Source organism: Anas platyrhynchos, chromosome 13 (genome assembly GCF_047663525.1).
Source record: "Anas platyrhynchos isolate ZD024472 breed Pekin duck chromosome 13, IASCAAS_PekinDuck_T2T, whole genome shotgun sequence".
In the NCBI taxonomy this organism is placed as follows: domain Eukaryota; kingdom Metazoa; phylum Chordata; class Aves; order Anseriformes; family Anatidae; genus Anas; species Anas platyrhynchos.
In genome coordinates, this window is record NC_092599.1 from 20,095,174 (window position 1) to 20,119,541 (window position 24,368).

Consider the following 24,368-nt stretch of genomic DNA (forward strand, 5'->3'; position numbering starts at 1 on the left):
TTTATGCAGCTTGCAGTGTTTAACTTGGTCCTTAATTGCAAGCCACCAGTTCCATAACATGCACAAAGAAATACACGGCCTCGGTAGCAGAAATGGGAACCTGAATTCTTTTGAAATCACTGGTAGCAAACATTTAAGGGTTAACTTAATAAATGTGAGTTTTTAAGTGTCTATTTTAGATTCCCAGCTACTTTCATCTCCTTCCTGCACAGCACTCATTTTCCTCCTGACAATAAATAATGTTTACATGAGCAATAAAGCCAACTCCAGGGGGTGCAACTGTCATAAACTAAGCACAGTCCCAGAGGGAACAGAGCCACAAATCTTACAAAAACAGCATGGGTGTTGTTTCCTTATCTTGTTGCGACTTTGCTGCTTCTTGTATTAGAGGCCTTAATAAATGACAGTGATCCAATGCTCCGGCACAGAGACAGTAAATGTACCCACCGGTGCCGTTGTTTCCCATGGCCATCAGTATCCCCACGATCTCAAGGTTTTACTTTCCCCCGTTACACATTGCTCAGATTGGCCCTGTCTGTAGGGCAGGGTAACTGGGCTCCCTTCTTACACAGCGTGTTCGCCCAGACATCCCAGGGCAGTTTATTTCACCCAGCAACTTGCAATCATATTGTAGTGTTTAAAGTCATATGATAACATTAAAACAATGGGGAGCTAAATCCTCTTTAATCCCCTTAATTGTTGAAATACAATTAACATAATCCCAGAGATGCAGAATAGGGAGGAAATGCAAAATACCTGCAGGGAGGCAGCACCTTCACGTGTGTACCTTATCTGTTTTTAAAACCTCACCTCCCTGTGACCCTCCAGCCTTCCTGGGTCATCTACCTCATCACCCTCCCTCAGTTCAAAGGTTTGCTTTGTTGCAAATTGCAGGGGATTTTTTTTTTTTTTTACTATCTCACCTACAAGGCATACACAGAACAAATTATCTCCATCCTCTTTATAAGAAGTGTTTTTTTTTGTTTTGTTTTGTTTTTTGTTTTGTTTTGTTTTTTTTATGTGCTGGAAATACCACATCCCACCTTGGTCTTCTTGTTCCTGTGTTACACACACAGGGTTCCCCTAGGCTCTCCTCAGAAGCCCTGCTTCCTAAGCCTTTTATCACTGTTGGTTTCTCCTGGACTATTTGTTTCTTTACCTTCCATCATGATGGTGCAGAAAACCAGGCATGTTACCAGCAGACCAGAACACTTCTCTCGCACACCCACAGCTCTGTTTAAGCCTAGGTTGAGATTTGCCTTCTTTGCCAATTGATTCTTCAAACATTTGCCCTAGGCTCTGTTGGGGTCTGAGAGAGGCACCTTCCTTCTAGCACTCGTGGAGGTTCTCTACTCTCCCCTATTCAGGTCAGGCTTTTCAGTGAGGCCTGAACCAAAGCAGACATTAAGTGGTTGTCACCTCTGGGTCCATTTCTGCTTTTCACTTGCAATAAATTACCTGTAGTTTTACTCTGTTCCTGCCAGGGTGTTTTTTACTTCTTGCCTTTTATTTCCCCTGCTCGCTGTTACTCCTGTTACCTCCTGCCTTTTTGATTTGACACTGTGCTCACCTCACTTCATGCTACTCCTCAGTTATTTGCCACATTTCCATTTTCTTCTGTAGTTTTTCCTCTCTCATTTTCATGTCCTCAGAGTTCCTCAGGCAGATGTATCAGGTTTTTGCTGTCCTCTGCACTGGGTTTGTCTGGCATGTCTCTTTAGCATGTCCCTGCTAGTGGCTGCCAGATCTCCTGTTCTCCATCCATCCAAGCTGCATAGATCCTCCACACTTGTTATTTAAGTATGCTGAAATTTCCCTTTTTGAAGTCCTTATGCAGCTGTTCTTCCTCCTTCTTCCCCTTAAAAACACGATGGCACTTCTTTTCACATTCAGCCAAATGTCACTTTTGATTTTTAACACGTTTTCCCCTGCTGTCCTCCTTCCCACCATGTTCACCGAGACACGTGCTAAATCTTGGCGGTTGTACACTTCTCCAGCAGAGAATGAGACAAATAAGATCACCTGGTGATTGGGATGGTTCTGTAACCTCCCTTCTGCCACCTCCTCCTAGCTGCAGTAGTGCCCAGCAGCCCCACTCCTTTGCTCTCCAGACGAGGGATCCCATTAATGAGCCTCTCACCTCGTTCTGAACCTCAGCCAACACGTCGACCTTTTTGTTCTACCACGTCCCACCTGGGACAAGCTGTCATTTACTCTAATGAGATCCTAGCCCTATTGTTTGTCCCACAAGCACTTGTAACTCCACTAAGTCGCACCTTTTGTCACATGTAAAGCCTTTACCTGCTTTGCATTTAATTCTAAGCCCTTTGTATAGCAGCATCTCATGTTTGGATGGTTTTTCCAGACTTTGTTCCTTTCTGCACTCCTTTCCCGTGTTTTGTTTTTGTTCTCCTTCACCTGTGGACTGAGCCCACCCAGCCTTCATGCTCAAAGAGGACCCAGGAGTGTTTCCCTAAGGCTGGGGTCCAGCCTCTCACAACCCCTGAAAGCCCCACGCCAGCAGCAAGGACAAGCAGAGCACAGGACGTGGATGTACCTCACCTCCTCACATCTCATTTCCCACTGGAGAGCACCCTGCGAGGGTCCCTAGCCATCCCCACCAGCGATTGCCTCGCACCCAGAATGGCTGCAGCACGTCCCAAGGCTTCCTGACCTTGGGGCTTCCTCCCAGACACCGAGAAGTGCGTCCCGTATCCCTTCTGCAGCACACATGAAGAAGTGCATTGCACAACTAATGTACAGAACTGAGCTTGCTATGAACAAAATCAAGGCTCCTTCGCTGCAACTTCCACACAGCTGAGGGTAAGCACACTGACCCTCGCTGAGTACGGCCAGGATGGGATGGGGCATTGCTAGGCCTGCCAGCAACTACAGGAACTTGAATTTCAAAACTGAAACCTCAGAACTGAAAGCCCTAAGGGGATGCCTGAGTCATAGCAAGCAGGACAAACAATAAAACAATTACTGGGGCTTGCTGTAAGATCATGTTTCTGTCATGACAGGAACGTGACCGTACACCTGATGGGGGGAGAATAAATAACAATTCAACCCAAACGAATACAACCATATTGCAGCTATAAGATACACACGTGTGTGCATGTAAGCAGCAGAGTAAGAGCTGTATCAGCTACTTAACTATTAAAAATAGAAAAAAAAAAAAACGAGAAAAAAAAAAACTAGCAGAAATACCTCACACAGCAAACATACCGATATCAGGAAAGGAAGACACGTTTCCAAAAACCACATTGTCCCTTTATTCAGTGCTACTCACGGCCATGCTGCAGGCATCGCTGAGCCCTGTGCGAGCGTCCTGACACCCCGTGCCTCCTGCGGCGTGCTCCTGCTGCATGCAGCCGCTGCGTGTTGTGCTCGGCCGCAGCACTTGCCCCACGTCACCTTCCCACCTGCGCCACAGCTGCAGCGCGCCGTCAGGGCAGCACGAGCCATCGCTGCCCAGCAGTGGTGTCACCGGCAAGGTGGAGGGTCCCGCCGCAAGGCAAGGCACCCCTCTGTGTGCTGCACCTCCCGGACACGCCGGCGGGCTGGGCATGTGCCCGTACTGCACCCCACCTGCCATGGCCTCTGAATACGTAGAAGATAAATCAAACACTACGGCCTTCCTTATGCAAAGCACGGGGAGCTGTTAATTAAAAACAACATTTTATTGTAGTTCTAACATACTATTGTGTAAAAATATGGGGGATTTTTCTTCCTGAAATGTTTACAAAAACACAGGTTAAAAGAAGGTTGTAATTTTATGTGTAATTATCGTCAGTGACTTTGTATGAGGCAAAGATACAAACCGGCTACCATTTCTCTCTAGAGGTACAGAAGAACGATATGATGCTTTTGCCATTGTCACAATACACAGCACACTGCAGAGGATGGCTGCTGACGGCCAGCCTCAACATTCATTATTTTAGTTATATCAAACCTTGAAGTATTTCCATTAAATAACCATCTTGGAGTATATAAAACTTTCAGATTCAAATGAGTAGTTAGCTTTCTGCGTTGTCTTTAAGGCACGTTATTTCTATCCAAATTTCATTTTGGTCCAGAGAAGCAAGTGTATTTCAGACATCAGCTATCCAGGTATCTGACAGCTAGGCTTGTTGTATCTATCCTTGTGTCCATACACTTCAACCACGTGTATTGTATTCACTGCATGTCCTGCAGCACTGTGTCCTGGTACCACCTGTCTCGCAGGTGCGCTGCTGCTGTTGAACTGGTGCAGCTGAACGTTGTCTTTGCTACGCCCGGGGGCTGCGATGTCCCGAGTCCACTCCTCCTGGAATCTGTAAGCATGAAGGAAAAAAAAAGTTTTTTTCAGTTTCCTTTGCTCTAACAAGAATACAGAACTTTCCAGCATGTTTTATTTGCACATCAGGCATACAACAGCTTGTGCTATAACATACAGGCTCACTTCTTCCCCCATTAAAAACAGTAGGCAGCAATGGGGCAAATAATTGTCTCTCTGTAAAAGCTGATGAAAAAGACTGGTGAGGTTGGTTTTATCTGCAGGTGGGGCAGATGTCATTTGTTTGCCATAGAATGAGTCCCTGGGTTCAGTTTAATGCTGTGCTACCTAGAGAATATTACTACGAGCCCTTGAATGCTAAGAGTGGTGCATAGGGAAAGTCCTTGCTTGGCTAGCAGGACACTGCTGGCAGCTCAGCGGGTGGCTGTGCCCGGGAGGGGTGGTTGTTCTCTGCAGAACTGCTAATGATGCCCTCACTGTGCTGCCATGCCTTGGCTCCTGCCAACCCTCGCTGCTGGATGTGCCGGGCAATGGCAGGGTCCCCGCGGCAGGGCCAGCCCAGCACCAGCAGCTGACCCGAGGTGGCTCACCGAGGAGCCTACTGCTGGGTGCAGCGGCAGCCGCACACCCAGGGCCAGCAGCCCGGGCTCACCCTGTCGCCTGTGAGCAGCTGTTCGGGAAGCGCAGCCTGCCTGCGGCATTTACTGGCTGCACAAAGGCAGCAGCGCTCACAGGAAGGGCTGTCGTGCTCACATATAGGAACCCAGAGACCCACAGGGGAACAGCAGAAAATAACGACGTAGCTACCAAATAACCACAGCCTTGCTGCTCTGGTACAGACACCGCAGACATATCGTTCTTGAAGAGGACAATAAATCTTGCTCTTCGCTGGAAAGCTGTATTACAAAACTATTTGGGGCACAAACTACACTCAGGTAGTGTAAAGACACCTTAAACTACCTCTGCTTTTGATGGGAGAAGGCACCGCATCAGCACAGACACAACGTACCCGTGGTACCAAGGGGTGCGTGGGTTTGCAGAATTCACCCACCTGTGATTTGGACAACACAAAACTCATCTACCCATCAAAACAGTAACCTGGTGACATCTCACACTTTGCACTGACCACTGCACTGTTGTAACCTCTGCGTGCCAGCAAGCCCTCATGCGCCTTTGTGTCTGACAGCAGAACAACATCTGAGTTCCCCTGCGGTGCCTCATCTTCCACCAGGAAGAGCAGCTGTCTGCGGCAATGCTGACAGCCTTGGTGCCTAAAAGGAAGTCTTCTGACATACCCATGCTGTGCATATGGGTTCTTATACAGCAAGTAACTCCCTTCAGTCTTCTGGAGGTGGTAGTCAATAGTTACAAAACAAAAATCACATCAAAAGATCACGTACAGGGAGACGAACCAGGACAAAGTTCTGCACAGGGTAGCTATAAACCCCTGGCAATAGCCCTGCCAGGATTATATTTCAAGTTTAGGTATTCTGGTTATTGCACAATAAGTAAAGCTTACTCCTGCAGAATTCACCCCATTCCAGTGTCTCCTGTAGAGCTGTGCATCGTGGGGCTGCAGTTACCCACAGCCCACGACCAATGCAAACTGGCTGAGAGTGCATGAGGACAGCCGTGCTCCTGGCCAAGCAGCCCGCTCCTCCCAGATCACAAGCTGGTAAGCTGCCCACGGGTTGAAACAGGTCTAGGATGAGCTGACGGCAGGCACTCTGCACTCACTGCTGCGTTCAGATGCACCACACAAACACGAGGCTTAACTACTTCGTCTAGGAGCCTCAGGTTAAAAGCAAGAAGATAAAAGGGAGAAGATATCTTCAAGCAGTGTTTGAACCCTACAACCAATGGAGGGATGGTGAATTCAGTGGGGTTCTAGCTAGCAGAGGCTGAGGAGAGCTAAGCAAAGGGATGCAGAATTGAGAAGGGACAGATGAAGGTGCAGGGCTCCCCCCTGCACACACAGCTGTCAGACCAACAGCGGCTCCGGCTGCTGCTTCCACCCCTAGCAGCGTCCTGGGCTTTATCCAGGGACAGAGGAAACGTGGCCTCTTCCTACCACCTCCATTCTCCTTAAGGCCAGCTTCCAGCTGGGCTACTCCAAACCATCACAGTAAGTGGACCAGAAGTCCTCCCTGTGCTCTTACCTGGAAACATAAGTCCCTACAAGAACGCCAAATGCTGAATTTCCTATCTAGATTCTTGATACTTTACATTCGACAAGGATGGATGCAAGCAGCTTAGATAGAGGAGTGAGGCTTTCTTGGTTTGGTCGTTCTACTTTCTTTTTCACTGTACTTTTATTTCTATTATGTTAAGCAAACAGGAAACGTGTCCTGTAGCTCCTGAACAACTTAAGAAAGTACACTGTGAAGACACCTTGGTGGTGGGTGTACACAGTGACACTGGTACAACTGGGAGGGGAAATAAAGACAGATCTCCTGTCTGGGGAGACAAGCAGCCACCACACTGTCTGCCAGTGGTTTTAGGAGATCCACAAGGACCTCGCAAGGGGCTGGGGAGCTGATCCTAGCCCTCAGGGAAGTGCTGTGAGTGGGACAGCCAAGCAGTGGGGCCACGGCAGTGCTGCCTGGTGCTGGCGCCAGCTTCGAGAAGAGATTTTTACACTGGAGGTTGGGAGGGGGGTTGTTGTTGCTGTATGCCTGGTGACTTTGTACAGTACTCTGGGGGTAATAACGGAATCATTAGGAAAACAATAATAGCAGCTTTATTGAAAGCACATGGTGCTGGGCACACACCCTCCCCACTCATGGCAGTGGCAATTAAGACTGAAATTCAGAAATAGGTCACATTTAGCAGCTAGCTATCCTGCCTTTGTGACAGGGCCCCAAGATGAAACCACAGCTCACTTCCTCTGCCTGGTGCTTCTTTGAAATAGGTGCGTCAGGAGGTGCTGGAGGACTCCAGCCTCTGAATGGTGGGGGAAGCACAAAGCGCAGGAATAACAGACCTTGGGAAAACGAGTAGAGAAGCTCAGGGTGGGACAACTCGGAGGGGGCAGGGATCTACAGAAAGGGCTTGAAAAGGAAACCTGCCCCTCTGCTGTGCCTTCGCCAGCTGGGTGTCCTCCCCTCCCCTCCTCAGCGCCATGCAGTCACCCCTCTTCTGCAGGGAACCAAACCAAACGCGGCACCCACGCTTCGCAGCCTTTCACTGCATGCTCCGTGGAGCACAATTAATATCAATTAACATCAGTCCCCCACCTCTTCCTGCAGCGGCTGAGGAGCCCGCTGGTGGCTCTCCACAACCGGAGCCGTGCAGCAGAGCGGGGAGGGCCACATCCACAGCGGCGCAGGCTGACGAGGACGCCCTGCACACACCCTGAGCCATCTCGCGCACACCACGTCTTCGGGCAGCGGGACCCGTGGGGCTGAGCTCGGCATGCCTGGGCTTTCAGACAAACCTGAGCAATTCCTGACAGCAAGGCTGATCATAAAAGAAAACAGTGATTTTCTGGAGGGAGGGAGGGGTCCGGCCCTTAGGTAAACAGCCAGCCTTCAAGCATAGCGAAGTATATAGCAACTATAGATAAATCAGTTTCCTCAGGAAAACACACTTCTTGCTGCCATGTACCCTGAAGGACTTTGAAAAACAAACAATGCAGGAACACAGCATCTTGAAATGCCAGAATAAAAAAATATTTTCTTTACAAGAGATGTTGTAAAGGCCTGGAAACAGAAGCAGACATCACATCCGTCTAGACTGCGGGTATGCCAGACACAAAGTGTGGGGGTAACCCACACGTGGTTACCCCAACCATGGGCCCAGGTGGGAGCTCAGCTGCCCCTGCTGGGCTCAGAGGGGAAAAACTGAGCACAGAGCTGTCTCTATGTGCTGCCAGAGTTGTCAGGACACGGCGCAGAGAATTCGGGCAGAACCCGAGATCCAACTGTGTGTGTAGGGGAAAGGCTTGATGACCTTTCACAAGGCAAAGGTCTCTTCAGCCAGGCCCACAGCATTTGGACTTCTACTATGAAATTGAACCCACTGAAGATACAACCCAGTAGGAACTCCAAAAGCCTTCTGTAGCATTGCTAGATGCAGCAGATGCCTTTGGGGACCTCAAACCATCTTGCAAAGCTTGTAAGCTGCTATTGTAGATGGCTTGCTCCCGTGGTTCTTCCCCTGCTGCATCTTCTGGAGCTAGAACTCCTGCTGGGGAGCTTTGACAGTCATTCTGGCTGGTCTGGTGGTGTTCGTTTTTCTTTTTTTTCTTGTTCTACTTTTGTTTTCCATCAAGCTTTGCAGCAGTTTGTCTCTCAGTATGGGCCTTTCTTCAAGTGTCGTCCCCTTTCACTGCGGTAAACCCACACAAGGCTATCCTGCGAGTGAAAGGTCATCAGCTCCCTCAGCTTGCTAACCTCTTCTGTTCATGTGTTCAGAGGGGAAGAGCAGCTGGGAAAGTGCCCTCAGGGGGCAGAGGGAAAGGTGGGAATGTGGCCATGTATTATTCCCCGGCTTGTCCATGCTTCTAGAGGTCCTTTGGCCTGCAGCCACACTCCTAAACAAGCCTGGGCACACAGTAACGTTATTTAGAGCAACATCAGTTTCTGATTTGTGCCTCCCATGCAACCCCTTATAAAAGGTAGTGGAAAACTTCAACCATTATAGTCACTAAAATCAAAAGGAAAAAAGAAAATGCACTTTGTTTTACTGTGGAGGCCAAAGCTATGAGCTAATTTCACCAACTCCACGTATGGATTCTTGGACTGACTCAAACGCCAGGCTGCCTCTCCTAAGAGCACGTTGGCTTTTTTTTTGGTTCATTTTTAGTTTTGCAAAATCTTTTCACTTGGACATCTTTGTTGTTGGACTACCCTTACTTGTTTTTTGCCAGGTACACTGGTAATGCAGCTTGTAGTCAGAAAGGACTCTGGTACAAGAATTTCAGATACTAAAAATACCTTCTGTGGGAGAATATACTAGCCTGCTTCTCTGCAGAAGACATTTTTTCTTCCTGATAATAAGCTCCAGCTGTAGTGGATATCTGAAAGGAGGACTTTAAACCTACTGAGACATGGGCTTTTCCATTTGACTCACTCCTGCACTCAGATCACTACTTCATAGAGAATGTTTTATAACTTGGCCTAGAGCTGTGTAAAATAATTCACCTCAGCATAGCCCAAATCTTGAATGCATGGCTTCTTCCAAATGCTTCCACACCAGGGAAAAAAAAAAAAAATCACCGGATTTCTTTGCTGCTCTTTAGATGTATTTTTGAGCTGGGCTAGTTTCTTTCTGGTTGTCCTCTTAGCTGACAGAAGATGAAAAGGAGTCAGTCTCCAGTTAAATTCAGTTCTTCCAAAGCGTGGAAAATACCGGACCATCAACTCTCCCTTGCAAAATAACAGCACAGCCCTGAGTCAAGGGGCCTAGCCCAGCACAGGTCACAGGCCTGCTATGCTGAAAAAGCAAAGAAAAGAGAGGCCTCCCTAGGTGTGGCCATTTCTTACCGTAATTAGGAAGTTGACGGAAACTGAAACAAGTTCTCTCTGCTTTTTCTTACTACTACTTCTAAGCATTTCTCCCGGGACAGCTGTCTTTCTCATGTGCAGATGAACAATCGTGCTATGGCACAAGCAGCGTCTGTGTTTTTAGTGGCTGTGGATGCCAAACGCAGTTTGCTCTCACCATGGTTTTGTTAGATGGGGCACATTTTTGTGACTCCTCACAGAGGCAGGGCTAGCACTGCTTGCTTCATGGAAGAGGGCCGGCTGCTGTTTCAAGCTGCCGAAGTTCTCTGCCTTAGCGCAGGCAGGGGATTGCAGGGATGACCTTGTCCCAGGGGACAGCTACACACAGCCCAGGGCAGCAGGATGCTAGGGTGACCCCGCTCTTCTTATCGACACTGGTGTCTTTAATATCCCCCCTTGCTGATGTTCACCTCCCTCTCTCAGACACCATGAGCAGCTGGCACAGAGGCAGGACAGCGCCATTAGGCTCCTCGTTACTGACACGCTGCCTGTGCTGTGACGAGGCAGAGGACTGATGGCCCTGGCAGCCTCCCAGCCCACTGAGGTGTTTGCTGGGGATGGAGAAGGACTGCTTTTCTCAGGCAGTGCTTGCCCAGGTGAACTATCCCAGAGAAAGATTCTGTGGGTTCATTTTGGGAAGGAAAAATATTTTTTCATTAGAAAAGAACTTACTCAAAACCAACATTTACTGCTTAGGAATATACCAATTTCAAAAAACCTCTTAAATCCAGAATGGCATTTCACGTGCTAGCTCCTAGCAATACCAAATGTCCCTGTGAGACCCATGGTGTCCGTCTAATCCAAAGCAGACATGATGCTATCTGCTGTTTTGAGGAAGGTCTCTCACTTTGAATGAACTACTTAAACAATCCTGCTTTTGTTCTCACACAGAACTGGGAAGACTTAAATTTTAACATGCTAGAGGCTGCAGAACACGATCCTGATTTTAGACTTCTCTCCGGCTGCACCCCTGCTGGGCGAGCTGCTCCCGGTACAGCCGGTGGTGACGAGCCCTGCCTCTGCCTCGCCGCCTCCCAGGACTGCTCCGCAGGCTGCCGGGCACTGCTCTCCTCTGGCTGCGGGCACAGAGCTGCAGCTAATCTCCCTCCCGGAGCTGACAGACCCTTTCCTCGAGCTAATCTGTCTCCAGCCCCTGCAACCCGCAGCAACCTGCTATCTCTGTTCCAGGCTCCAAACATCTGAAAAGCGACGCGGGGTGAAACACGTCCCTCCCAGCAGTCCTGCACCTTGTAGCTTGCCGTTCCCTACTCAATGTTAGTTAACTATTCAAACATTATAAAAGAGTAAACATGCTTTAAATGCTTGCAGCTCCTGCATGTAAGAGCTTCTGCTACAATTTGATTTTTTTAAATCTCCTTATGGTTCCTTATATCCACTCCAAAGAGGTGGCATCCACAGAGACTATGCTGTAATGATCCCAGGTACTCATGGACATATTTCTCAGCATTTTAAAGCAATTTGTTCATGCACCCAAGCAGCCAGAATGGGGTTCATTATAATTACAGTAGTTGTCATTAAAATTCAATGTTTCCCAGCAAAACTACATATTCATCACATTTGTTCCAAGCTTCAAACACAAGGGGGAAAAGGACCTCATTTCATGGCAGGCAGGCCCAGAACAACGCACTGGAGCCTCTGCTGTCCAACAGCTGGGCTCCTGTATTATTTATAACTTTTGTGTCAGCATTCTGGATCTCTGTTATGGCACCTCATTACAGTCCAAATTATCTCATCAGCAAACGAAGGCATCACTTTAACAGATTATAGTGTTTTATTCCTTACTCTATAAAATATAACCAATGCCTTACCTGCCTGGAAGAACTAGCTTTTTATTTTATTTATTCCTACAGTATTTTTGTAGTGTGGCAAACCAAGATGTTACACAGTTAGTCCCAAGACCTATTTCAATTAAATCTGAAAGGCAGCACAACCTACATCCTTGTCTAGCCAAAAATAGGCAGAGACACACTCAAGAGGGTTTTCTTCAAGGGTGGAGGCATTCCCAAATCTTCTAGACCAAAGCAGCACAACAACCTTCTGCACAGAAGGGAAATGCCATGGCAAAAACGGCGTCACTCGCTGATCCTCCGCCTGCCCTTCTGGGGCGAGGAGCCCAGTGCCACATCTCCCACCATGACCCAGAGACATCCTGGCAGCCCTCAGGAAAATGGCAGGCTGACAAGTGGCGGCCTCCCATCCTTCTTAGTGCAGCTCCTTACAAGAAAAACAAAGCAGGGTTCCCAGCTCCACTAGAGGCCTAGCAGTATGTTGCACAAATGCCTCCAGGTGTCTGAAACATTAGCACAAGTTAAATTACCTTTCGGTTTGTTCATGACCATGTACGCACACTTCAGTTCCTACACAATATATTTAAGTTTTCTTCTGGGCTCACTTGCCCTCATACTTGCTGTGTTTTCCAACCACGCCAAATGCCTTTGCCCACTGCCCCGGACAATGCAGGCCGTAAGACCGCGGCACTGCACACACAGGTAGGAAACGCCTCAGACAGAGGCTGCCAACTGCGTGCTTCCCATTAAATGGAGAAAGGCACCACAGAAATAACTGGGCAGTAAACATCTCTCAGGCCAGCAGTCCTCACAACACGAGCTCCACCTGCCCCATGCCATCCTGCTGCTGGCAGCAGGGCCCGGGCACCCAATGGGGAGACCTGGCCTGATGGCTACGCACAGAAATGAAGCCTCGCAAGCGAAGCACAGAGCTGACAGACCACCTGCCATCTTCCAGATGTGGCATGAGAGGCAACAGCATAATTTCCTGTGCACGTATGTGTATTTAACAGAATTAAACAGCAGAAATGAACATCTTCACTAACCCTGATTAAATAGATCTTATTTGGGTGAAGAAAGGAAGTGTGGCACGAACAGATAACAGGTCACGCTTGTTCCTAGAGTGATTCCAAGACAGTTTTATTAAGTCTGTAACAGCTGAAATGCCATTTTTATCTCTGATTAGAAGCAGCTTCCACTCTGTGGAGGACTATGCTAGACTGTGGGCTCTGGTGTGCACAGCCTGATACACCAGCTCTTCTGGCTGATTTTTGCTCTAGCTAGCGATTTGCCAGGATCACAGCACCTCTGCACCACGAAGTCCAGCAGGCCTTGATTAACAATGGCTCTTGTGTACCAGAAGGGTGGTAACGTACACCAGTGCTGAACACGGCATTTGCATTGTTCCATGCAGGAAAACCAAAGAGCTCACAGGAGCTTTATCCTCCTGCCCTCTGCATTTTCCCACTGGAGAGCTATACGCTCTCCATTTCTCTAAAGAAATGATAAAATTGTTGACATCTGGCCCCAGAGAAGCTGCTTATCCAGAAGAATTGTATATTCCCTGCTACTTTCAGTTAAGATGTACAGTATTAGGTAAACATAATACAACAGCTTCTGCCCTGTGGAGTGGTGCAGATAAGAGCCAGAAGGAGCTTGAGGCTCTAGCAGAGCACTCACCCCTGTGGACAGCCCTCTGTAAGTTTATCCATTTTATTTTAAAAGCAGATTATACTTTTACAAAGCATTTGCAGTGTAACAGATTGAAGTTGCCCAAAATTAAAAGTTGCATCCTGAATCTTCAGAAAACTGTCTAGGTTATAATCATCATTTAATTAGGTTTATACATCTTTCGAAGTCACCCAAAGCTAGGAGTTGATTAAACAGCCTTCAGACTTCTGTGTAAATGCTCCATTTGAATATAATTTCCAGCTGCACTGTGACATGGAAGTAGTTTTATAATTTGCATAAAGTTGTTTTCAGCAGGTAACCATTGCAAATCACAGTTACTGCTGTACATAAAAGCTGTACAAGCAAGCAGTGAATTAAAAATAAACAAGGATGCACATGATGATGAAGCAGAACTCAAAGGGCATCAAAAACACAACGGCATTATTTATATGGATGGTAATAGCAAAACAGTGATTAGAATTTGACATGCATTCATTTTTCTATGTTTCATTTGTTAGCAACAACACATCTGGACACACTCAGAGAGATTTTGAACAAAATGTATGTCTGCGCACCATGAGTGCATCCATGCTACAGGGTGCACATCTTTTCAGCTTGGCCATTTCTTTGCCACACGGTCAAGGTTCTCACCCTGGTGGCATTTATGCTGCAGCTGCACCCAGCAGCTGAGGATCCCATTGTGCTTCTCCTGGACACACTGATAATGAAATATTTCTCCAGGGAGCTCTCACAGTCACTGAGGGACCGACACTAGCACTCGGTGCTCACCTTGGGCTGCAGCACAGCCCTAGCTGCCCTGGCTAGCTCCTCTCTTAAGGCTCTTAGGCACGCTGGCACCTTGATGCCACGCAACAGCAATGCCCAGCGACTTACCTGCTACAGTTTAGCATCAACTTAACAAAGCCAATTAAAAGCCTCTCTCTCCTTAATCTGGCACAACCTTCTCTGCAGACAAGACTTCACCAAGCACCAGTGAAAGACAACAGGCAGGTGAAAGAAGCTAAGTGCTGGGTGGAGGTCACGCTCAGCTTTTCTGCTGTGCCACCTTTGGGCAACAGTAACTCCCACAGGGCAGGCAAGTTCAAAGAAACCCCTTTGTTTTGCCCCAGTGAGCAAACCCTGCCTGCACTAACACAGCACACAAGGCAGCAGAGCCTGCCCCAAGCACAGCTGCCCCCAGCGCACACCCTGGCCGTACGTGGCAGCACATCCTCCCCAGGGGCAGTCCCCTCAATGCATCATTGACAAAACCTAAACGTTCTTCAACAAACTCATTCAAACCCGGTACATTTTAAAAGCCTTACCTGTAGAAGCCTTGGTTATCATATGCCATGTTAGTCATGTCATCAAATACAGATTTATTCCTAAGTTTCTTGTTGTTGTTGTTGTTATTTCTTCCTTTATAACCAAAGTAAGCAGCTTGCATGTTCTCTAGTTCTTCAGTTCTGAGCTGGTACCACAGCTGCATATCTCTGTGAATAAAGCGAAGGGTAAAACACAGTACTGCAATAAACAACTACATATCTGAGCTTTTATCTGACCACAGCCCTCATTCACCAGAGTTTAAATCTAAACCCGTGTCTACTGAGAACAGCATTTAAATACACACTGAACTTCAAGTGCAAGCCAATTTTTCAGAAACTTAGATATCTCCTTCCCTTAACAGACAGTGTGTCTTAAACAGCATGAATATTGTTCTGTAAAATTGTGTTCTTTTAAGTATTATCTAGCATTCCTCAAAAATAAAATAAATAAACAAACAAACAAAAAAAGCCAACAAAAACACCATCAACAAAGAGCAATTGTCTTACAACCACCTATGGATAGTTCAAAGGAACAAAACCCCAGTAATTAAATCTATTTGGTTCAGTTGTTTGTGTTTTTTTTTTTGTTTGTTTGTTTGTTTTTTCCCAATAATACAGAAAGTCACTTCAGGAATGGTCTTGTGTCAACGTTCTTTATAGACACCTTTATCAGTGACACCACACCAGGCCAGATCCTGTTGTACATGAAGAGACTACAGAGCATTACCTTCTTATGAAATAATTTATTGGGAAAAAAATATTTTCTGTGAATTTTTGCAGAAGTGCCATTCCAAAGGATTCAAAAATCACCAGGCAGGTTTAACAGATGAACTGGAGGAAGTAATTACTGCCTTTGTTAAGGGTAGGGCTTGTTCGGTTGCCTTCAGAATTTTCTTCTGGATATGCTCAAGGTACTTCTCATGCTGCGCTCTACAGCTCTGGGTTTAAAAAAAATCACAGTTGCTTTTCTTGTTTTTAAAAGAAGTCTAAGATTCACACAGTCACAGACATTCACACTAGCTGTTGGGACAAGATTAAGATTGTTGGAACAAGACTCAGAGTTGGCAATGCTGATTTTCATGTCTTTTCTGTCCTCCTGGGATGCAGTTCTGCTTTTACCAAAGAAAATGGGCACTACACTTGTGCAGCAGGACAAGCTCTGTGGGGAGGCTGCGTTATGTGAGGATGTTCAGAAGCTTTTGTCCGGTCTCTCCAAATGCAGGGTACAGCACAGGATGGCACGTCCTGCTGGCACTTCAAAGATCATCAGATATCTTAGAAGACAGGCTTCTAGGCAGAGGTGACCTTTTTTAATAGGTCTACTAACAGAGTCCAAAAAAAGTGTACAGGCAGACTTCAAAGCCAAAGGCCAGCTGAGGACGCCTTCCGTGCTCCGCAGGAACGGACTGCCTTTCTGTCGGAGGGGGTCTAAGAGACACTTCCTTAGCCAGCCCCCTCCCAAGTGTCCTCAGCTTGTATCATCAGACCTGCAGCTTCTCTTCAGATTAGGAAATGCTTTGTGCATCCAGAAGTTGGTCCACATTTTCCAACTACATCAGCTGACCTGAAACAAGAGATTGTCTGTATGTGCAGACCCTCACTTGCCCAAGCTCCCAGACCCTCCTGGCCGCAGTGAGGCGAACACCACAGGCAGGTCATCTGGCATTTGGGTGCACAGGCTGCAAGCTGAGAAAGTTTCGTGCCAGGATGCGATACTCTTTCTCACATAACACAGTTTCTGTATGATCTCAGTTGTTTTCTAACAGGGGGCCAAACCACACAGCTCCTGCCATGCTTCCACAGAGCACTGCAGCACCACAGCCAGTCCTGCACCACTGGCTCAAGGGACAGGAGGAAGGACAGAGGGCAGCAGTGAACCTTGCCTGCAGCAAGGAGAATCATTTTATGTCCTGATGACAGAACTGGGTCAAAATGTCCAGTGTAAAGGTCTTTTCCTTTTGTAAGAAAGAAATACCAAGACTTCAAAGTCATGTGAATGGCTAATTTTGACAAAACTTCATTTAAAATAAATGAAGAATGAGGACTTTGATATGAACAGTCTTATCAAAAAGAAAAGCAGAAATTCTACAAGAGTCAGTCATCCCTTTCATTTCAAAAATTATTTCATGCTGTCAGTGAAAACTTAATACTAGGAATGACACCAAAAGACTTTTTTGCCGTGCAAAATCCTTTCAAGGGGAATAGAAAGTCTGTATTTTGGTTACAGTCAGATTTTGAAATTATAGAATTTTCCCCCAAAGAGAAAGTCTGGCTCCCACACAGCTTTAGATAAAACACAACCTGGAGCACAGAGACCTTCACTTGTGCCTTTCTCACTCTCTCTCTACTTCACCGCTGCCTCACCTCAATTCAAACACTTCTTGGGAACAAAAGGTGGTCAAAAATCAACAAAAGTGCAGCTTACTGGCTTGAGATGGGGTGCAGCCATCCCACTGAGCTACATGCAGTTTGGGGAACAGTGAGCTGGAAAAGTGAGAGAGAAATAAAAAGGAGGAGTATGAAGAAAACTTTGTGCAGCACATGAGTTTGAGTGGATGCTCTCATGAACTACTGCTGCTTGGCTTCAGCGATGGTCCCTCCATCACCCTTCACACCGAGTTTTTATAAAGGACTGGATGAGTGAGTTTTACTTCTTCCCTTGCCTGTTTGTAATTCTGCCCACTGTCTTGTGCTTCGAGCCATATGACAAAATCCTATGTCTTTCCTTTCCAGCACTCGTTTGTCGCATCTTTGTGACAGCTCTAAGTAGATTTTGCAGATGGTGAGGGCTTTGATGGTTTTGACATACGTTGATTAAATTTCCCAGCAGAGTTCAACAAAAGCAAAGGAAAAAAGGAAAGAGAGGGAAGAAAAGAAGGGAAAATACAGCAAAACCTAAATAATTCAAGGCAAGAAAGATTGGGACAGCAAATCAGACTTGTACATTCAGTTCCTGCATAATTTTGGGTAAATCCAGATTTGCCCAGGCCCACTTAAGTCATCCAATATTAACAGAAATTAGGTGCCTAAATAGTCTTGAATTCTAAGCCTTTCTACACATACAGTCTAATCTACAAATGAAGAATTTGAAGTAATTAATATCACTGTAGTGTTGTAAGCATCAAGCCCTGAAAAGGAACTTTAAAGTTCCCTGCTCTCACAGCAATGGGGTCCACATGATGTACACATCTTAAGGACAGTTTTAAAAGCCTTTTCTTGACATACCTTTCAGTCCTCCTCCTTTCATTTTTCTTCACACACTTGATGAGACAACAGGTTAAAAAAGCCATAGACATCAGCAGAATGATGGCACAGCTCACGATGGAGGCAATCACAGCGACCTTAAATCCAAAAGTCTCATATTTTGATATGGCTGCAGCAAACCAAACAAAAGCACATTTCTGAGGTCAGCACGTTTATCCCTCTCTCTCGCATTTTCATTAAACCATGCTGAAACCTATCTGCTTCACACTTCTGCTAATAATAGTTTAGTGAGGATTTTCACCTCAGTATATGCTATCAAAGTATCTTGGCTTCAACTTAAAGCTATGCAGGCCTTAAATTGGGCTATTTAAAAATCCCTTGTTTATAAGCCGCTAATGAATTGTTCACAAGTATTTTAGCACTGCAATTAATTAAACACAATGCCTTTAGCACTGCAGTAGCTAAAAAGCACAACTTCATCAGTATATCAAATGCAGATGAGCTGCCAGACTCTTTTAATCAATGGTTAACAAGGAGTGGAGCTGCAAGCTCAAATACTGAAAAGGGTAAGTTGGTTTAAAGAAGCCCTTTATAACAAGAATGGCTCTGTACTATGATTATCCTATTTGGCAGGCAGTGACCAAACACACCAAGTCTTCCTCTGCTCGGGGAAGGATAGCAGATGGAAGGAAGGGTGTCTGTAGGGCTCCATGTTCACAGTGATCTGACGCTGGAAATGAATTATCCAGACAAAAGGAGGAGTGGGAATGTGGTGTGGCACAGCTAATGCAGATCTCTGCCAACTCATTCTGAGCACTAAACCTTATCTTGCTTCAAAACTCATCTAGTTCTTCCAACAACACGAATACCAGCTCCAGGAACGGTTCAGCGGAGCTCCACACAAAGCTTTCTGCTGCTGCAGCTTCTCAAGGGGAGGATTTCTCTCATTTCTTTAATGGGGTCACTTAAACCAGAGATAAGAATAGCTGCGTTTCAGAAGGACTGATAAGTGTGTAAGAGCTACCCAACTACCAATGATTTTAAATGATACGCAGTCTGAGATACAGACTGAGCTTCTCAATTCAAACACCACAAAGCTTAGAGGTACCACATATTAGAGTTTTCCTAGAGTTTGCTTCCAGTCAAATTACTAAGAAGGAGCACAGCATGAAAGGTAGGCAATGCTGTTGCCTTTCAAATGCTATTTGTTAATACGGTAACTTTCCCATGCAGCTGCCCACAGGCAGCAACCTAAAATTGTTCAAAAATATCATTGTGTTTCTTTCACAGCAAACCTTCAGAAAAGAATGCCAGCGGATTAGAGGGTTTGCAAATATGTTTGCAGATTGGTTGGCCATATCTGCACATTTTCTAAAGAACAGCCATGGTGCCACGCTTATTCTGGATACAATGCTACTGGAGGCAGTGACGTAAGGCCAGGCATAAATCTGACAGTCTTTTCTGTGTCATGATAATTGATGATGTCAGAACACATTTGGAGTGCAATTACAGTCAAGAGGGGCAACTTTGAAGGAAATTGAATTTGTCTTTTTCCTTGTGCAGATGTCTAGAATTAATCCTCACATTGCAGGAGATACGTGGGACAAAATAAATACACGGTGGCCTGGAGGGACTGGAAATTGTCTAGGAAGACCCTTACGCTTGCAGGAGGGCACGCCTGCTGTCCACTGGGTCCCATTCCCTTTCCACACGCAGGTGATGACGCCTGGCCCCTCCAGCTGGTGCTCGGCTGAGCACTGGAAGGCGATGACTGTCCCCACAGTGGTGCCGTTGCCATGAATGATCTCCAGTGTGCCAAGCTGGGGAGGAAATATGCGGCTGCACTGCCCTGCAGAACGAAAACAAAGCAAAACAATGCAACACAAGAGCCACAAGTGAAGGCTCACCTCAATTTAAATCAGTCCAAGTTGCTGGGTAAAACAAAGAGCAGACCTCTGGCAGGGCAGCGCTGCCTGCTCTGCCAAGCACCAGCCCAAGGCCAAAACCCGATCAGCGCCATTCAGCAGTCCTGCTGCTCTCATCCCAGCACAAATGGAGCTGTACTCATCCTGCAACAGTATCTACTTAGTCTGTTACATACTAAACATTTAAAAAGAAAAAAAAAAGGCAAAAAAACCCACCAAACTTACTCTATGAGTAGCCTGGTCACCTACCGATTCCCATCTTGCTTGACTCCAAGTGTTAATAAGCACTCAGGCTGGCATCTTCCATGCAGGGAATATTCATAACACAGCCTCCCTGTGCAACCTTCCCAGGATCCAATGGCCTGATCGCATACTTTAGCCTTCCAGCCTCCTTGGTAGCACCTTTTCACAACCCTCCAGCACCTCCCTATCTCTGGAGCACCTCTGCTGACCTCGGCTGAAATGAGCCACCAGGTTCAAGGGCCATTGTACAGGGAGGTCACAGAGAGACAGATGTGCACCTACAGCATGGTTACATACATCTCCATTTTCAAGTTACAAGTTCTGCTTTATCCTTCATTTGTAGTACATTTTTCTTCCTTAGGCTTTTCTCTTTCTTTTTTTTTTTTTTTTTTTGCAGTTCATGCAGCTGTTCTTTGAGCCATGAGCTGTTCTCCTCTCAGCAACCTATTGTCAGCCACTAGCTTTATACATTGAGCTTTATTGCTACAATATTCATTAATTCACATTAATTTTTAACATAAATTTTAATGATCACTCATTAAGACAACAGATAATATCCTGCTATACTTCAAAGACAGTAACACTCATGTTTTCTCTTCCTATGCACTGACAGAAGCTGGGAAAGGCTTTATATACCCCTTTTTAACAGTTACTAAATAGCAGCACTGCTTCTGCATCAGAATCCAAGCTCCTTATCTTTCAGCAGGCTTCCAGATGACTTCAGCAGGGCCACAGGCAGAGGCAATGGGATAGCACTTGCGAGGCCAGGGTTGCAAGCACCATGGTGGCACACACACACAGAAGAGAAGGGAAAATATGCTTTCTGCACGTACAAGTAAAAAGAAATTTAGAGCTTTAATAGCCTCCTTAAGAGCACTTGGACAGAACTACATGTTGATATCAAATCTATTTCCATTTTCATAGCAAAAACCCCTCCAGTTGTTAATTAACATTAAGCTGATCCAATCAAGCTGCAGGAGACAGCCTTACTGCCCATCTTCAGTCTATGCTCAAAAAACCCAACTCCCTGGAAAAAAAGGAACCAAGGGAATCTCAGCAAAAGACCAAACAAAAGCCACAGTGACAATTACTTGTCCAATCTACTAAGTAAATACGCACTGAGCATTAGATTTTAAAAACATGCCTTCCGTAATTCCATGCAGATTATTTCTGTTTGTTTTGCCACCTCTTTCCATCCCTTGCCACAGCAGCAATTTGCCTCAACAAGAGCAAATATTTTCTGTCATTTCCCTTGATCCCCTGTCCTCCCCTCCCACATCTGATTCTTGGGACACGTGAGGTGTGTCACCTGCACAATCCTGCTTCTCACTTCAGCACATTACAAGTTCAGGCTTTCCTTTCCACCTGGATCACTCAGACACTTGCCGCTAAAAGCCATCGGCATAAGCTGCAAAGTACCTACCTCTTTGCATTTTACAGTTTCAAGGCTATTTTTAGGTACCCGATCACATACTTAGAGTTCATGTCAGTGACACTTCTAGCTGCAAGAGATGCAGAGAGTAGTTCAGAGCCAAATCTGAATCAAATTGCATTTGCTTAGCCTCCTAAGCAGCCCTCATTGGACTCTTTCAGTAGATTTCCCAGTTTACCTAGAATCATTGTTCAGCCTCTTCTCTGGAAGGGACAGATAACCTAGCACTCAACTGTTTCCTTCAGGACATATTTCATTTAATCCAGTGTTAACCACTCTGAGTGATAGGTGCAGCTGTATCTGGTGCAGGTGCTCTTTGCCCTCTCCTGCATTGTCCTTGCCCATAATGGTACACATAGAGTGATTAAAACCTCCAGATGTCAGTGACCTTGTCTGCATTATTCATGAGCCATGGATTTTAAAATATTTTCTTCACTTGAGCACTATAAAGATTTCCAGCTTTTCTTTAGCCAACGTCCCATTAAGCCGTGTCTATTTCCTTGCTTTGGCTGGGATGTAAGAGCATTATATCATCCTCAGGTGACATTCCTGGATGGATGTAATTGAGGCAGTAACTTCAGGACTCCTCTGATAACATCTAATAAGAGACACAATTTTGAAAGCTTCTATAGCTGGATTTGCACAGGTCCTTAGCCAAAAGTTCATCAACTGTATTTCAAGTATCTGCATTTGGCTGTAGAAGAAATACCATTTCTTCTTCTTCTTCTAGCTTTTCAACATAATTCCTTCCCACCAAAGTCTAAACATTAAAGGCTTCACTACTTTCTCCTTTTTATAAGAGCTTTTATTGAAATGCATACATGGATTTTTGCTACTATGAGTTTGTGGATCTTATCCAAGTTCAGATTTAACATCTCTGGATCAGATTTGCCCTAATTTTCTTAGGGCAAATCTAACTTGCTAACTTCTAACTTGCTTCCTAATCATCAGCAAGTATTCTAATAATTAATTTGTAAGACCTGCTTGTAAGCTCCAGCATCCCTTGCTGTTAAGGATCTACATGTATAAAGCTCTTGAGGTTCCTCATTGCATTCACTTTTCTGCTAGGTTAATTTTACGGTTTCATTTGCAGAAAGCAATTGTTTCAGTGAGCTTCCATCCTCATACTTATATAAGCAGATGTGCTGTATAGGTTTACCCTTTGAATACTCTTCAGGCATATGTATTTGACTAAACCTACCACAATCAGGACTTTTTGTTTTCAGCTGAGGCCCTCATTTGAGGCTGCTGAAGTAAAACACAAGTACAGGTACTGCATAAACACTTGTGCTGGCCAGATTTATAGTTGGATTTATAATTATTTTCTAAACGTCTAGAAAAATATCACGTTCAGGTCTTGGGTTGCAGTAACTCTTAGTGTATAGTAATGTAATACTGAGAAAACAAATATTGCTCATGCAGCTTTTGCAGTAGCTGCATCTCAAATCCAAGAGACTCACACTTGGCAGCCAGCACCTAAAGCTGGGAGGAATGCATGAGGCATTGTCTATCAGTCATTTGTGAGTAGTTTACAATAAACATCAAAATTAATGATGTGTTTAGTTTTGATTAGCTTCATGGCATCACTCCTAGATTTGATACATGTCTCCAGAACCCAGCTCCCACTACTCCTAAGGTGTTCACCTTCAGGCTGTGCTCTGCTTGCATTCTCAGATCCTGGCTACTACTCCTAAGCACAAGAAGAAAACTCATTTGCTGATACAACCCTATGAAGCAAAGGCTGAAAATCATTTTTCAATTTTGAACTCCAGCAGAAGCTGCGAAGACTCCTGCTTCTTCATTTGACTCGCTGAAAAGCATTCATGAAACACCTCGTCCACACCACGCACCACGCCAACGCACAGCTTCAGCTGGGCTGAGCCGAGACCACCAGCAGCCATCCATCGGCCAGCGTGGCTGAGGGTACCAGGAGCCAAATGCCTCAGAGGTACTTGTGCATCTTGTACAGCAAGAGCTGATTTCTTAGCTTAACTTCACACTAAGAGGATACCCAGCGTTTGAAAAGAATCTCAGTCTGCTGCTGCTGTCTGACAGCACAGAAGGGCATTGGCTGTAGCAAATAAACACATTATTTCCTATAACAAATAACTGTCCCCAAAGTCAAAGCATCGAAGAGGAGCCTACTCTATAAATTCTTAATTCACACAAGTCACTGAGTCCAGAAAAAGCCAAATACATAATTTCCAAGCACTGAAAAACAGAGAGCAATGTAAGAATTAAGACACAATAATCCAAAATATCTCTTCTCATGCATAGCCAGGATTATCTGTATTGCAAAATCGATTTGTCAGGAAGAGTTACCATATGGTTTCATTGCCAGCAAGCTGCAGATTTATGTTTTGCTGATAAGGAAACAGAAATGAAAGAGTAAGTAAAGCACGCTTGCCCATTGTAGATTTCCTGTGTTCCTTCTCCCTCCCTATAGCAAAACACAGAAAATGAAAATCAAATACATTGCATAAATACATGCCAAAATGATCTAAAACATAGCAGTAATTACCTGAAAGCATTTTGTCAAGATAGCCAGCCGCTGTTTGTGCAGAAATAGAGCCATCCATGACTTTGCCTCATTATTCCCATACACACGTAACTCAAGCTTTTGTGTTGCTTATTGTTGACTATTTAATGCAACTAAAACATGCTGTAATAGCCAGATGCCAGAAAGAGACAGAACATTAGGTTCTACAAACCCTGAAGAAAACAAACAGGCTGATGATATTATTTCTGCAAGTCTATTTCCTTACAAAAGCACGCTTTAGAAATTACTGTCCCTGAAGTCACAGGCATGATGTTCAACATCCGCAGCGAGCTCACAGAAGAGCTCTTGGAAGAGCTCGCTATGTCAAAAGGAAAGAAAAAAAAAAAAAAAAGCAGTTAGAACCAGGATGCGAAATAAAGCAGCCTTTCCCCCTCAGCCAGCAGCACGCCGCCCGCCTGTGCTGCCCAGGAGCCC

General features: G+C 45.5%; 1 protein-coding gene across 5 annotated transcripts in view; it reads right to left on the reverse strand.

The window, feature by feature from the left end:
- Positions 1–3,664: 3,664 nt before the first annotated feature.
- The window catches only part of SUSD3 (sushi domain containing 3), a 69,429-nt gene continuing 48,725 nt past the window's right edge, over positions 3,665–24,368 (reverse strand). For 4 of the 5 annotated variants that reach the window (XM_072044389.1, XM_072044388.1, XM_072044390.1 and 1 more), the window contains 4 exons: positions 19,455–19,643; positions 17,816–17,963; positions 14,591–14,758; positions 3,665–4,316 (listed from right to left, as the gene is read on the reverse strand). In XM_072044389.1, coding sequence (XP_071900490.1) covers positions 4,106–4,316; positions 14,591–14,758; positions 17,816–17,963; positions 19,455–19,643 — 716 coding nt within the window. In that variant the 3' untranslated portion in view covers positions 3,665–4,105. Of the gene's footprint in view, positions 4,317–14,590; positions 14,759–17,815; positions 17,964–19,454; positions 19,644–23,915; positions 24,196–24,368 lie in introns of those variants that run through there. The other variant, XM_072044387.1, reaches the window with a different exon arrangement.